The sequence below is a fragment of the Lytechinus variegatus genome, chromosome 2 (genome assembly GCF_018143015.1).
Source record: "Lytechinus variegatus isolate NC3 chromosome 2, Lvar_3.0, whole genome shotgun sequence".
NCBI lineage: Eukaryota > Metazoa > Echinodermata > Echinoidea > Temnopleuroida > Toxopneustidae > Lytechinus > Lytechinus variegatus.
In genome coordinates this window covers 63,821,268-63,835,897 of record NC_054741.1, presented here as the reverse complement: position 1 = coordinate 63,835,897, position 14,630 = coordinate 63,821,268, and the positions used below count along the sequence as shown (strand labels likewise).

At 37.4% G+C, this 14,630-nt stretch overlaps 1 protein-coding gene across 2 annotated transcripts in view; it reads right to left on the bottom strand.

The window, feature by feature from the left end:
* Window positions 1–453: 453 nt before the first annotated feature.
* LOC121408616 (UDP-glucuronosyltransferase 2C1-like) overlaps window positions 454–14,630 on the bottom strand; it is a 31,560-nt gene continuing 17,383 nt past the window's right edge. The window contains exons 1-5 of one of the 2 annotated variants that reach the window (XM_041600144.1): window positions 12,306–13,514; window positions 10,670–10,726; window positions 9,780–9,945; window positions 5,165–5,384; window positions 454–1,387 (exon numbers count right to left, since the gene is read on the bottom strand). In XM_041600144.1, coding sequence (XP_041456078.1) covers window positions 1,108–1,387; window positions 5,165–5,384; window positions 9,780–9,945; window positions 10,670–10,726; window positions 12,306–13,238 — 1,656 coding nt within the window. In that variant the 5' untranslated portion in view covers window positions 13,239–13,514 and the 3' untranslated portion in view covers window positions 454–1,107. Of the gene's footprint in view, window positions 1,388–5,164; window positions 5,385–9,779; window positions 9,946–10,669; window positions 10,727–12,305; window positions 13,515–14,630 lie in introns of those variants that run through there. The other variant, XM_041600146.1, reaches the window with a different exon arrangement.

Sequence of the window (14,630 nt, the reverse complement as noted above, 5' to 3'; positions counted from 1 at the left end):
ACTATAAAAGCATAGCTTATAATGTGAGGTCAGCTTCATTTGAAATATTACAATCGATGACGAAAATACATTGCTTAATCAATATGAAGATTTTGAATTATTCTTGGCAATATTTTTTAATCAGGACGAGATTTCAAATCATGTGGTAATAGTGTTAACAAATCGTCTCATTCATGTACCACCTCATGATATTTTCATCATAGGTAACGAAACCAACTCAAAACCCACCGATATGGTGTAATATGTTTTGATTTTTTAACCAGCAATTGCTTGGTTCATATTTCAAACAATATGGGGTTGGTTAAAACAAATTATTGTACAACGAAATATTAAAAAAAAAAACACATGGTGTTTTTTCCAAAGGAACCGATTTATCATCATACACCAGGGGCCGCGGAACGGCTTTCAAAGTGGGGGGGGGGGGCTGACCATGGAAAAAAATCACAATCATATGGTCATTTTTACGTTTTTGTACACGGTTTTGGAAAAAAGTGGGGGCTGAAGCCCCCAGCCCCCGCTTCCGCGGCCCTTGTACACAGCTAGATTTAACTTCAATTCCAATGGGAAAAACAGATGAGAGAATTAATCTCATAATATATGCAGGGAATTGATATGTGGAATGAAGTATTCAGTCAGTGTCAAAATAAATTGGATTTCAAAACACAAATTCTAATAATGTCAGATTACAAAATTATCTGATATGATTTTTTTTTTGGCAAAATTTGTTCCAGAGTCGGGTATTTCTCGATTGTTTCGATGATTTTTTTTTTTTTTTTTAGGGCTGTCTAGACCCTCTCAAAGACACGCCCTACCCCCCCCCCCTCCCCCACACACACACCCCAAAACGCGACTCACTGTACACAAACCACCCTGACGCTTACATACACAAATTTGTAATTGCAACAAATAAACTTTATAAAGAGTGGTGGTATTGCTTGATACAGTGTCATTCAAACCGGCCACCTGATGTTTGATTCCATAGATAACAAATTAGACATTGGTGCACAGCTAATTCCATCAACAAGATAGAATATCTCCCATAATATTATATACAATAAAATTTAAAAAACCGTCTGTAAAATAAAAGACATCGATATCATTCATCTTCTAATCAGACTTTTGTTTCCGAGTGTTTTTTCTACAGCAGCATCGATAGCAAGTTCGAAGTACAAGATAATTAGTATAGAGGATGACGAGGGAGATAACTATGAAAAAGGTTAGGACATCGAATGAATTTAGGACGAAGAAATTCAGATCTCGACCTCTTAATCGTAGGTGATCGCCTCCGAATTTGAGTACGTGCTCGATCCAGAAAACTGCGGTTTCTAGCGGACTGGTGATGGTGTCGCGGTGGATGGATCCATAATGTTCAATGTTGGCCTTATACCTAGAGGAATAAAGAAAAAAATACATCGGTACATGTAGGGAATTAATTACTTCCATCAGAAAAAATGATAATAAAAATTCAACCACAATAAAATCAAGTTTCGATGAGAAGGTGCATTGTGAGAAAGATGGAATAAACAATATATGAAGGGTGGTGAGCGGTAATACCTTACATCTACAGACGTACAGAATGGGGGGGGGGGGGCTTGGAGAACAGGGCCCCTAAAATGTTCCACGACCAAATGACCCCCACAACAACAACAACAAATAAGGGAAAGAAGCGAAATAACGAGCACGATGAAGGACAATATGAAATGATTTCGCGATAAATCCGTCACAAAATTAGATTTGTATTTCATTTCGGGTAATTTTTGGAGGGAATAACTTAGTTGTGTTTGTTTAAAACACATCAGCACCAGCTCTAATGTGTGTGTGTGTGTGGAGATATACTTTTCTATGATATGATACAATTTGTATTGGTATTGTAAGTGTTTAAAAATAAGAAACATTATTTGAACTGTAATCGAAAGAGTTCACTAACCCAATACTACTTTGTCTTTGTCCCCTTGTTCACTACGTCACACTCACAAGGTTTCTTCCATGAAAATGACCATTACAGACTCACGGTTTTTTCTTCATACTTGGTTTTCTCGTTTTCTTTCACTCTCACTCACTGTGGTCTTTCTTAAAGGACAAGTCCACCCCCCCCCCAAAAAAAGAGTTGATTTCAATAAAAAGAAAAATCCAACTAGCATAACACTGACAATTTCATCAAAATCGAATGTGAAATAAGAAAGTTATGACATTTTAAAGTTTCACTTATTTTTACAAAACAAGGGGAGCGTTTCATCAATATTTTCATCCGACAAGTTGTCAGATCTGACATCTTTCCATGATTTTGATTGGCTGAGAGGCACTGTTCCTATGGTAACTGTCGGATAAAATGGGACTTGTCGGATAAAACGTATGACAAGTCCTTTCATTATATGAAATATGAAATATTCTAACTTTCTCCTCATTGTCAAGTAAAACAACGATTAATTCCTCCCTGAACATGTGTTTAATACTATGATTCAGTCAAGTTGGTCCTTATTGTAAAAATCTGTAAAAAAATGAAATATTGTATAATTCAAACAATAAATCATCGACTGACTCATTTGCATGTCACTGAGTTGTGTATATCACTGTTCTGTGAAAATTTAAGCGAAACATTAAAATGCCATAACTTTGGTATTTTACATCCTATTTTGATGAATTTTTCAGCGTTGCGCTAGTTTGATTTTTCTCTATTTATGCAAATCAAGATTTTTGGGGGTGGACTTGACCTTAGTTTAACACACCCATTTCCTTCTTATCCAGTAATGGTATGAGTCAACTGGTCCAAGAATATAGAAACATTGCGATTGTCATATCCAGTCCGGGGTATAAATACAGTTGTACAATATAGATATGAGAGATTTTGGGGTTATTGGACTACCACTCCACCCCGCAGAATAAAACAGTTTGTGCTCCTGGCCCATCTCATGGCAGTAAACAAAGGAGTCATTAAGCTTTCATTTAATTGTTATTCATATTTCTTCTTTTGTATACTTCTCACCGATATTCCGTTTGTGCTTCATTCTCACATCCTTTCTACCACCAAGAAAGGGTGAATAAATATAATATATCGGAACTTGGTAATCATCACCTTCTCGTCATCTTTCTTCGTTTGTAACACTCGCCTGATACGCCATCAAACTCTACCACAAAACTACAAATATAATAATATAATAACCATAAAATACAGTGTTACAGGATATGATGACAGATGGGATGTGATTGTATTTATATATGTATATGTGGTAAAGTATTTGTCAAGTCGTATATGCAGTGTGGTGAGTTGACCACAATTCCAGTCCCAGTAGTGCAATAGATGCCACTCCAGTAAGCCCCCCCCCCCCGCGTTCTCTCCCCCCAAAAGAGAATTGCTAATGATAATTCCAGAGCGTTTGATTATTACTATAGTAATTTGGGGCGAAGTGCTAATATAATCTATTGTGTCTATAAAGATAAAAGAACGAAAAATTTGTATCATATCCCTCGCCATGCGTGCAGAGCATGGAGACCGAGAAATTATTCTTCAAATGGCCAGGGTCAATTTATTTTTAAATGCCCTGATTGTGTCGAGTGACACGTCAAATTATTATCTTGTTATATTGAACAAAAAAGTGCACAAAACTATATACCCTTGAGCTCCCATTAAAAATCATCATTAAAATATCATCGGAAATGTCAAAGTGGTCAACGAACTGTCATTAACCCTTAAAGGACTGGGCTATTTGAGTCGTCCTGATCTCGGCCGCCGTCAGCACGATCGCGCCGAAATTTGGCACGCACATTCAAAAATTCTGAAAATAATAATTTGTTATTTATTATGAATAAAAAATGCAAATTTATTCATGAAAACCATTTTTTGCATATCTAACACCCAATTTAACTTCTTTTCTTTTTTTCCCTACAGATGTCATCTTTGTAAACAGATTTAAACGTTTGAACAAAGAAAAATTGGAAAGCTATTTTTTTTCCTTATGTGTTTCTTTGTTTTTAGAAGTTCTTATGTATTTCTCTGTTTTTTCATCTTTTGTTTTTCTTTTTTTTAATGGAAATTATTACAGACCATTGAACAACTAAATTAAACCCTTAATTAATTTAGCAGACCAATTAGAATGAAAAGTACCCTTTTATGAATTTCATATCCAGACTTTTTACACAAAGTATAGCAATGAGTCATTTCGGCATGACATTGTCTCGTAAAAAGTCACGTAGCGTCGCGATGCTATACCCGTAGGTCGCGAATTTGGTCTCAAATAATGCGCAACACTTAAAAAAAGTCATAAAATTTTGCGGCGCTACTGTTTGCGTTTCGCGTTTCGGAAATATTGCGCGAAGCGTCGAGTCATTTTAGGGTTAAATAGCAAATTAAGAAAGCCCATATTTCGTGGGTCTTTTTCTTCTTTTTTTTGCAGGTGTGTACTTTTTTATTTTCGATTTCAATAAATTCATCTTCAGAAGTCCTTATCAAGAAGATATAAAGGGCCAAGACAAGGTAAAGGAAAAGTCAAAATGTCAACGAACTTTCACTGGAAGACAAAATATACTAAACCGGTTAGAATCTTTAAAAGAAGTCTAATTTTTCGTGGGTTCTTAGTGTCTCTTTATTTTGAAAAGTCTCTAAGAAGCCCTTATTCATTGGATAAAACGGGGGTCAAATAAGCTCATTTCGGACGAAAATTCATAAACAGAGATAGACGTCGAATACTTCCAGTGTGGTTTCATGATATTGCAGGAATACCTCGAACATCAGAATTAAAAATGTATTTGGATATAAGGGTAATACCATTTTAACAGAATTAACAGTTGATCAGTGTTCCCAGATCCCAGGAAAAGGCCTCACTTCACATTTGGATTAACTTAATTACGATTAACACAATATTGGAGGTTAATGATCGAGTATGATATGATAAATTGGGCTCCTTCAAATATATGATGGCTACCAATTATTTCTGATAAAGAGGCAACGTCATTTAGGAAGGAGACATGGTAGTCCATCATAATGATGTGGTACATGACCATTGCTTTCTGGAGCCAAGAAGGACTGCACATTTCTGATTTTGTGCTGTCATTAACACGACTCGGTCGCTTCACTCACTCGCTTTCGTGTTTTTTTTCTCGAAAATGTAAACAATCAAAGAAAATTGTCGGCTCTGACGGACGAAACTTTTGAAGAAACGCAACTCACTTTGGATTGTTGATGACTTCCTCTATGGCAGCCTTGATGGTGTCGTGCGACAGCTTTGCCCTTTCCAAGACAACCCCCATGCCTTTCTTGGATACTCGAGCCCCCATGGCGGGCTGATCAGCAAAGATCGGTAGCAAGACCATGGGAACCTGGTGGTAGATGGCCTCGTAAACGCCGTTGATCCCGCCATGGTAGATCAGGAGTCGTGTCTGCGGATGACCTGTTCATGACATGTGAGAAGGTCCAGAAGGATGGTCATCGTTATATGATCATGGACATATATTGTTAAGACAATGCGACGTTCAAAGAAACTAAATACACTTGCAGAAGCCGACCTTCTAAAGTCGAAGTAATATTTTTTAAAAGGATCATGGTAGGCCTATGGAGAACATGTATGTGTTTTATACTTAGTCGAACTAGTCGAACATATTTCTGTTGTCCTTATATTTTCGACTTAAGCAAAGTTACCTGCAGATCCGTCGACCTGGGGGGGGGGGCAATCGCCCCAACACCCCACCAATGAAAATATTGGGGGGGGAACAAATCGTTTTGCCCTCCCCCCATAATTTCAGATGTGCAAAGAAATTAAGATTGTAATGTTACACAGAGATGAGAAGGTGAGATTGAGATACACAGCTCGTTCTTTATTTGAAATCGTGCTCAAAATGCCCGCTTTTCAGATCGGAATATAAAAAATTTCAGCTCGCGCTTCGGGCTCGCATTATTTCTGTAGCAAAACCCCATACTTTTCATGATTAAATAAGTGAATAGAATGTCCCGTTTTCAGTTCTAAACCTCAAGAGAACTCCCGCTTTGATTTGCAATAATCTTTTGTTGGATATATATATCTTGTTCTTTATCAAAAACGTCCATTAAACTTGCAGTCAATTTTTTCAGATCAAAATATCAAAATTTTCAGCTCGCGCTTCGCGCTCGCATCCAATGTTCTTTTAGATACCCATCTTAATCATTGGTATTAAAATGCCTAGAATATCAAGCTCACAAGTCAGAATATAAAGAAATTTCAGCTCGCTCTTTAGACATTGATTTATGATTTTGCCCCCCCCCCTATCTGAAAAATGGATCGACGTCCCTGGTTACCTGGTAGGCCTAAGTTCAATTGCAGCAGCTGCTACGATTCAAGAAAAAAAAATCTGAAAATCAAGCGTATTTGATATGAATATAGCCCTAAGTCCAGGACATGGACTATTGAAAAGGGCACCCAAAGTTGACGGTTCTTAAAATTGTCAATATTTGGGTACCGGAAAAACTTTCTAGGTTATCAGGTTAATAAAATAATGGTTTAATTTATTTTCAAGAGTCTGCTTTGAAATCACTTGACACAGGAGACCAGTTCTAGTGGCAGCTCTTGTCGGAAGTCAAGGAGCAAAGGAAGCCCACGCCTCGAGTCTATATTTTGAGAATTGCCCATGGAATATATATATACAAACTGATATAGCATAATCTAAGAAAAATGTCATCTGCACCCCCATATTTCAAAACCCTGGACCCGCCATTTATTCCTCTAACAAGTACATACAAAGAGCAAGGGCGATATTCGTTACATTGCTTCCTGTGTACGTTCATTTTCATTTAGGTAAAGTTTTATTCCATACGTTAACGACGTTAATTATATAGTTCATACGTAGGCGTATTATTTCTAGATAGGACAGTTTCAATAACCAACGAAATGATTAGCAATCATGAGAACGGCATACATTATAGCGAGTAGGCCAATGAAGTTCTTCCCCACGTAAAACTTCCCCACATGACTTGTTAATGCTGTTTTTCTCAGGTGGTATATATTTTGCTTGTGTTATTATATGGATTTTATCAGTGAATTTTTCACATGACTGTATTAATGACTTTCTTTTTCATTCAAAAATATCAATAGGTTAATGGTTTAAGCCAGGAAATTTAGTGCAAAACGTGTCACAAAAGGAATATGAAAAGCATAAAAGGGAAATGTGGTAAGTTTTATCAAATAAGGCCTATCTAGACATATTATTTTATAGTGAATAGAAATTTCGGCATCAGTCACTGGTGCACAGAAGGGGGAGGGAGGCTGTTTGCCCCCAAATTTTTTCCACGATCAAGAAAAAAAAAGAGAAGGGGAAAGAAAAGAAATATAGAAGGGTGAAATATAATATTATTTTCGAAATCTTATGACCAAATTGGACCTTTGTAGTAAAATTATCAAAACTTTTGCTCGCTCGCAACTTTTAATAAATTTTACGCGATAAGCCATATCTAGCACCCTTTAAATTTGTTTGGCTCATTAGGCTCCTGCGGTATATGACTGTTTTTTATGTTGCCATGGCAATAGATAAGTGACTATCCAAACTATACCTGTTGATTCTCTATTGTTCCCAGTTCGTCTCTATCATGTTGTGACAATAAGATCCTTTGACCAGTTGACTGTGATCGCATTCTGAACCCGTGCAAGGTAATGACATGCTCTTAATAAGGGAGAACTGCAGGGCCCTGTTGTACAAAGAGTTACGATTGATCCGATCAATAGTAACTCTATGGAAATCCATTGGTGTCATATTTTTTTCCACGAAAAATTTGCACAATGTCCTTTTTAATGGAAAGAGAAGCGCATTTAATTTTCAAGAAAACAATAAATGCATGAATATACATCATAGCTAGAAAATATTTTGAACAAACATGCGTAATAGATGTTGACGTTGCTGGCCGTCCATAGTTGCGATTGATCGGATCAATCGTTACTCTTTGTACAACAGGGCCCTGTCTGATAATAATACAGTCACCAAGCAGTGAAACGAAAACGAGTCATTGAAAGGTTGGAGGTGAGACAGCCTTTTACAATTGTTGCATTTACCACTTTAAAGGACGAATCTACCCCAACATAAAGTTGATTTGAATAAAAAGAGAAAAATCAAACAAGCATAACACTGAAAAGTTCATCAAAATCGGATATAAAATAAGAACGTTATGACATTTTAAAGTTTCGCTTAATTTCACAAAACAGTTAAATGCACATCCTGGCTGATATGCAAAAGAGGAGACTATGACGTCATCTACTCACTATTTCTTTTGTACTTTATTATATGAAATATTCTAATTTTCTCCTCATTGTCAAGTGATACAACGATTAATTCCTCCCTGAACATGTGGAATAAGCATGCACTACGATATGGTTCAGTCAAGTTGGTCCTTATATTGTCAAATCTAAAAAAATTAAATGTTGTATAATTCAAACAATAAAAAACAAAAGAAAAAGCGAGTAATGGACATCATCGACCGACTCACTTAGTTGTGCATATCACTGTTTTGTAAAAAAATAAACGAAACTTTAAAATGTCATAACTTTCTTATTTACATCCGATTTTGATGAAATTTTCAGCACTATGCTAGTTTGATTTTTCTCTATTTATTCAAGTCAGCATTTTCCGAGGGTGGACTTGACCTTTAAATGGTTCAATCCAGGGGCGGCGGAGCGAAGTTGAAAGTGGGGGGAATAGGGGAAAATGTACCATTTCTTTCGAAAAGGGCTCTATCTTAAAACAAACAAACAAAAATAAAAACATTTCAGTGGCGTAATGGTAATAAGCCAAAAATCTTGAGGGGGCTGGTTATGTCGTATTGCGTTATATCTATTAAAACTTGCGAGCGAGCAAAAAAGACATTTTTATAACGAAAATCCAATCTTGTGATATATTTTGACTTAACATTCACAAAATAATATCATATTTTACACTTCTCTTTTTTTTTTCTTGTTTGTGAAAAGCTCCTCCCCATCTGTACGCCATTGCTTATCTACCCCACTCACATGAAACTCAATGCACGTAGGTGGTTTTTCCTTCATAAGCAGTAACATGAGTAAAATGGGAATATTGTTTTCGTTTCAAAGGGGCAATCACTCACACATAAAACGGGTCCTTCTCAGGTGAAAAGGCACAGAACACGTTTGGGAGGGACACTTATCTTGGGTAAAAAAAGGGCACTGATTCGAGAAAGGGCACTCACGGGAAGACAAAGGGGCACTTGCTAATTGCATAAAACAGGTCCATCTCAGCAGTGGCGGAGCGTGACCCGGAGGAGACAAAGCATTGGAGGGGCACAGCATTATTCACAAACAATACAGTGCCCCTCCAATGCTTTGTCTCCTCCGGGTCATGGTCCGCCACTGCATTTCAGTTATGGAAAGGGCACAGAACACGTCGAGAAAGGGCACTTGCAAGAAGGCAAAGGGGCATTGGCTAACGGCATAAAACGGGCCCTTCTCAGTTATGAAAGGGGCACAGAACACGTTCGTGAGGGGGATATTTATGTTAATAATTGGCACTTAAACGAGAAAGGGCACTTGGTATTAACGTATAAAATAGGTCCTCCTCAGGACCCGTTTTTTTTTCTTGCCTAAAAAGGGCACTTTGTCAGTGCTTCAAAAAGTGGGGAGGGGGGCACTGTGCCTCCCGCCCCCAGGATCGACGCCCCTGGTTCGATCCAAGTTCACTTAAATTGTTTGGTTCAGCTTAATGAATGCATGGTTGGTTTTGGAAAAGGTGGCCGCTCCTCCAAGAGCTCATTTAACATTTCAGTGTTTAGCATGTGATGACGAATACTATTATCATTATGATCATTTCATTACCTAACAAATCATTTTGAGGCAACCATTTCATTACTCGTGTGTTCTTTCCCAGGCCACGTGGCTTCGGCCCGACATATCGCCAAAGAACCCGCTGTGGAAGCTCGCTAAACACCTTGGCAAAAAGTTCGTCAAGTTCACCATCCATTAGTGACGTAACCATGGAACCCTGAAAAAAAATGGGCAAAATTACTCTTGAAATTTATTTCCGCTTTCAAATTAAGAATGACGAACACAATCAAACTCAACTGACATTGGCAAGAAGTAAAGTGAACCCTATATGAGATTTACGATTGTTCAGTATATGAATAAAATACGACCCAAGTCTTAAATATACCGGGTAAGAATTAGATGTTAATAAATACATGAACCCCTCTTTCGTGTAATTTATATCCCAGAAGTCAATGTGGAAGTGTCCGAACTTAATGTAAATATAAACAAAATGCTTATTGGCCCTACATTTTCTTGATTTACTTGAAATGTATTGGATATGTCATTGTTATAGTCATAAATTAAATTTAAAAAAAAGGTTTCCGTGATGCTGGGAACATGAAAGTAGTAATAATGCTCACATGGATAATTTAGGTTTGTGCGTTGTTGTGTATAAATATATGGCTTTGTGTTTATGCGGATTTGTGTCTAAAGGTCGGAAATTCACTAGCTCAGCACTCAGGTTCGAAAGCATCGAGTTATTGTTTGCAGGGTTTAAAATGTTTCTGCTAAAAAAATCAAACTAAAAGAAAATATTTCCAACCACGGGCGAAAAATAATGCACTTGCAAATACACTGACAACTTCTTGGCGCAGTTTGGACGATGAAATGCGAAAAAATAAGAATTTTTGTCATTTTCCGACAACCTCAAAAGCGTCAAACGCAGCAACGGAGCCTCTTACCAAACTGAAGATGATGACACCGTGTTTCCCAGCACCCTGGACAAAGTTTTCCAAATCCTACAAAAATAAAAGCACATAGTTAATAAGTTATACAATTAACCCGAGATCGATATCTTAAAGAAAGACTAATTTCCCTTGTAATGGCATCAAACTAGGTTTCATAAGAAGTTTTTCTTGATCTTAATGGTTTTCTGGCTTCCAAATATTTTAAACTATCAAATTTTTTACATGTCTAGATGCACGATAGAACCGAGGTGGGGAGGGGCCGATTGCGATTCGAGACGATAATTTTAAGCGGACAAAACACGGGATTAATATTACATTTTTTAGTCTGCATATAGTGAAATGTATTTTTAAACTGATTTTGACATGAAATAGAAAATATATCATAATTTACCGTTCTTTTTTTTTCTTTTGCCTATTTATCTGCTTTTTTATTTTCATTTATTTTATTTCATTTATTATTATTTTTATTTATTTATTTTTTTTTTTTTGGGGGGGGTTCTTGACCTTGGATCTTTTTTGAAGAGGCAGACCAAGACACCCCCCCCCCATGCCTCACATTATATACAGGAAAAATTGTAGATTCGCCTTTCAAAACAAATATTTTCAGCGTTTTTTGATTGCGTTTTGAAAGATGCTCATTTCTACGACCGAGGAAATTTGCTTTAACGCAACGCACTAACGTCTCTTAAACCGCATACATTCGTAATTCCGAAGCTTCGTTATTCCGAAGGTTTGTTATTCCGAAGGTTCGTATTTCCGAAGGTTCGTAATTCCGAAGGTTCGTTAGTCCGAAAACAACGTGAGGTTCATAATTCCGAAGGTTCGTTAGTCCGAAAACGTAATAATTAACGAACCTTCGGAATAACGAACCATATTTCGTTTTCGGAATAACGAACCTTCCGAACATCGAAGCTTATTTCGTTTTCGGATTATCGAACCTTCGGAATAACGAACCTTTGGAATGACGCCACAAATGTTCGGATTAACGAACCCTTTTACGTTTTCGGATTAACGAACATCGAGGTATAGGCAATTTACGTGTTTCGGAATTACGAACCTTCGGAATTACGAAAAGATTTAGATGATGTTGATTAGGGTTGGGCTCAATTACAAGGTAATTGATCAATGTCGTAATTAATCAATTACATTCTCTTGAGCAATTATAATTGTATTTGAAATTTTACAAGGGAAAGTAACTGTAATTGACTTCAGTTACTGTCAATTGCTTTGAATTACATTCCATTACTTTACAATAAACTTATTTAATTTACAATTTAATTTCATGACCTTCTTCAAGTCAACGACTTCAGAGGCAGAATCTGTGTTCTTTAACATAAACTTTCATCTTGTTAATTTCTCTGTAACTCAGAATTATGTTGAAATAGGTTATAGGTGGTACTAGTGTTAGTACATACAGAATGCAAATTGATTTCATTTATAACTTTTATAGAGAGTAATCGAAATTGTTAATGACAAAAATAATTGTTAATTGTAATGGAAAAAAATGTAATTCGATTGAAAAGTAATTGTAATTGAACATTTCTTCAATTACGTATTGCAATTGTAATTTTAATTGAAGAAAGTAATTGAGCCCCACTCTGATGTTGATTGAATGCTGCTTCAATCGTACCTTAGGAATGGGTTTAGTCTCGGAATGAAGTAACCCTCCGACAGGTATCCAAGCAGGACCAATGGGTCTTGGAAAGTCTAGACTGAAATCAGTATGAGCAAGCCATAATTGGGATCTCCCTACTAGCTCGCCAAACGTCTTGTGGACAGAAACATTATGTTCTCTCTGGATCTCTGAAAACAAGGAATGCGCGTACCATTTGATGCAAGATCCGATCGCATGGCGGAAAATAAAATTCGAAGTTCTTTGCAAGAAAGGCATGTCGTCTGTGAAAGATTTTGAGAGGGAGAAGGGCACATACGAAGAAGGTGTCGGAATGGAGACAGTGACCTCGTCAAAGAAGGTTTGCCGAATCGATGACGTCATGGTGACGTAGGGTATGTTCAGGCTCTCAGCCAACAATACGTCGCATGGGTTGATTGCGTTCTGAATCATGAGATCAAATCCATCCTTTTCCAGTCGTTCTTGGATGGTTTCGTTCTCGAAAACACCATAACAGCTTTTCATGAAGAATGCCAGATAGCGATCGACGATGGCCAATGGCCGAAGGAGATTCCATCCTGGTTCGTCGTCGGGTATCCCAAGTGCAGTCCGCATCATCTTCTCTTTTAACTCGTCAACTTCAGGCTGCTTGAAAGCGACGTCGTAGACGATCGCATGGTTGAATGCTTCCTCAAAACCTTTCATACCCTTGTTTGAAGGGACCAAGAGAGTGACAGAATGTCCTCGTTCAAGAAGAGCCTTTGATACAACTGCCATTTGACTAGTCCGACTGTGCATGCTAGTCGGGTCAGTCATGCTCACCAGTATTTTATAAGGTTTTGAATTTTGTTCCTCGACATAAGGCAAAGAATGAACAAATTCCAAGTTTAAACAAATGACCATGATTATCCATATTCTCTTCTGATATAAGGAAAAATACTCTGTCATCATTAATCGTTGAAGTTGATAACCTCAATTAGTGACACAAGGATATACGGCACCCGATTACAGCATGTCGATCGATGCAGAGGAGTCTGCATGCAGTGCTAACTCCATGCATTATCTACGAATCATGCTTTATTTATCATTCTCATTCGCACAACATATGCACACTACAGGGTTTGTCTTTCATATCTGATAAAAAAGGAACCATACTGCGATGATAGACCCTCGGTCTGGACAATATAAAGAAAAAAATTCAGACAAAAATTTAGGCATATGCTTCTCCCATGATTCGCACCCATTGGCAGCGAAAGTCAAAAAAATTATGGGGGTCTACCTGAAGTTTGACTAGCAAAGAAAAAAAGATATCAACCAAAATTTTACGAGCGACAACCAAAATTTTCTGACAAGCCAAAAAAAAAAGGTTCTCAACTAAAAATTTAGGGGGGGGGACCGTCCCCCCACCTCAAATTTAGGGGGGACCTGTCTCTCCCGACCCCCCCCCCCGCTTCCGCCGCCTATGTTCGCACCGGTAAAGCTGCTGCGGTCTTTTTTTTTGTATGGCAATAGTTCCCAATCAAATCCATTTAGTTTGATTTCATTCAAAAACAGGATCGCGTTTAAATGAAGTCGAACGCAGACTTTTGTACGTGAGGTTTTTTCACGACCCACGAACTTTGATACGTGGGTGCATGAATATATTGTCTCAAACAACAATAAGAGGTACAATGTTCATATTTCTCTGCTGCAGATAAACGAGAATAGAAATAATACGGTATACAACGATGTAGAATTCCACGTGATTGTCAGATCATGGTGATGGTAAAAACAACCTTGGGACACGGACGGTTGAAAAAAAAAATGATTACAGGATTATGCACATCATGCATGCCTATTCTGACTCGTTCTGGCAGTCGTGCTGAACATAATTACACTCTTAAAAAATATTGGATAAAAATAATTTTAAACAGCAGGAGGGTAATTATGTGTCCAACCAATTTGGGGCAGTATCTTACCCAATGCGAGAGGCATATTGTCCAGTAAGGTTAAAGAAATAAGCAGCAATTACTTTAGAAAAGGCAAAATTTTCATCACACTGGATAAATAAAAGATGCCCCAAAGAAATGCCCAATGTTGGTTGAACACATAATTACCCTCATGAAGCATTTTTACCCAATATTTTTTTAGAGTATACAGGCTATGCTTAAATTATACATGATAGATAGATAATTATCACACCAATACATAATCAGATAATACAGAATTTAAATGGAAAAATTCTTTGAATAAATAGAATATATATGAAACCAGGAAACCAATAGCCTCATAGGCGGTGGAAGCGGGGGGGATGGGGGGACAGATCCCCCCTAAATTTGAGGTGGGGGACGATCCCCCTCTAAA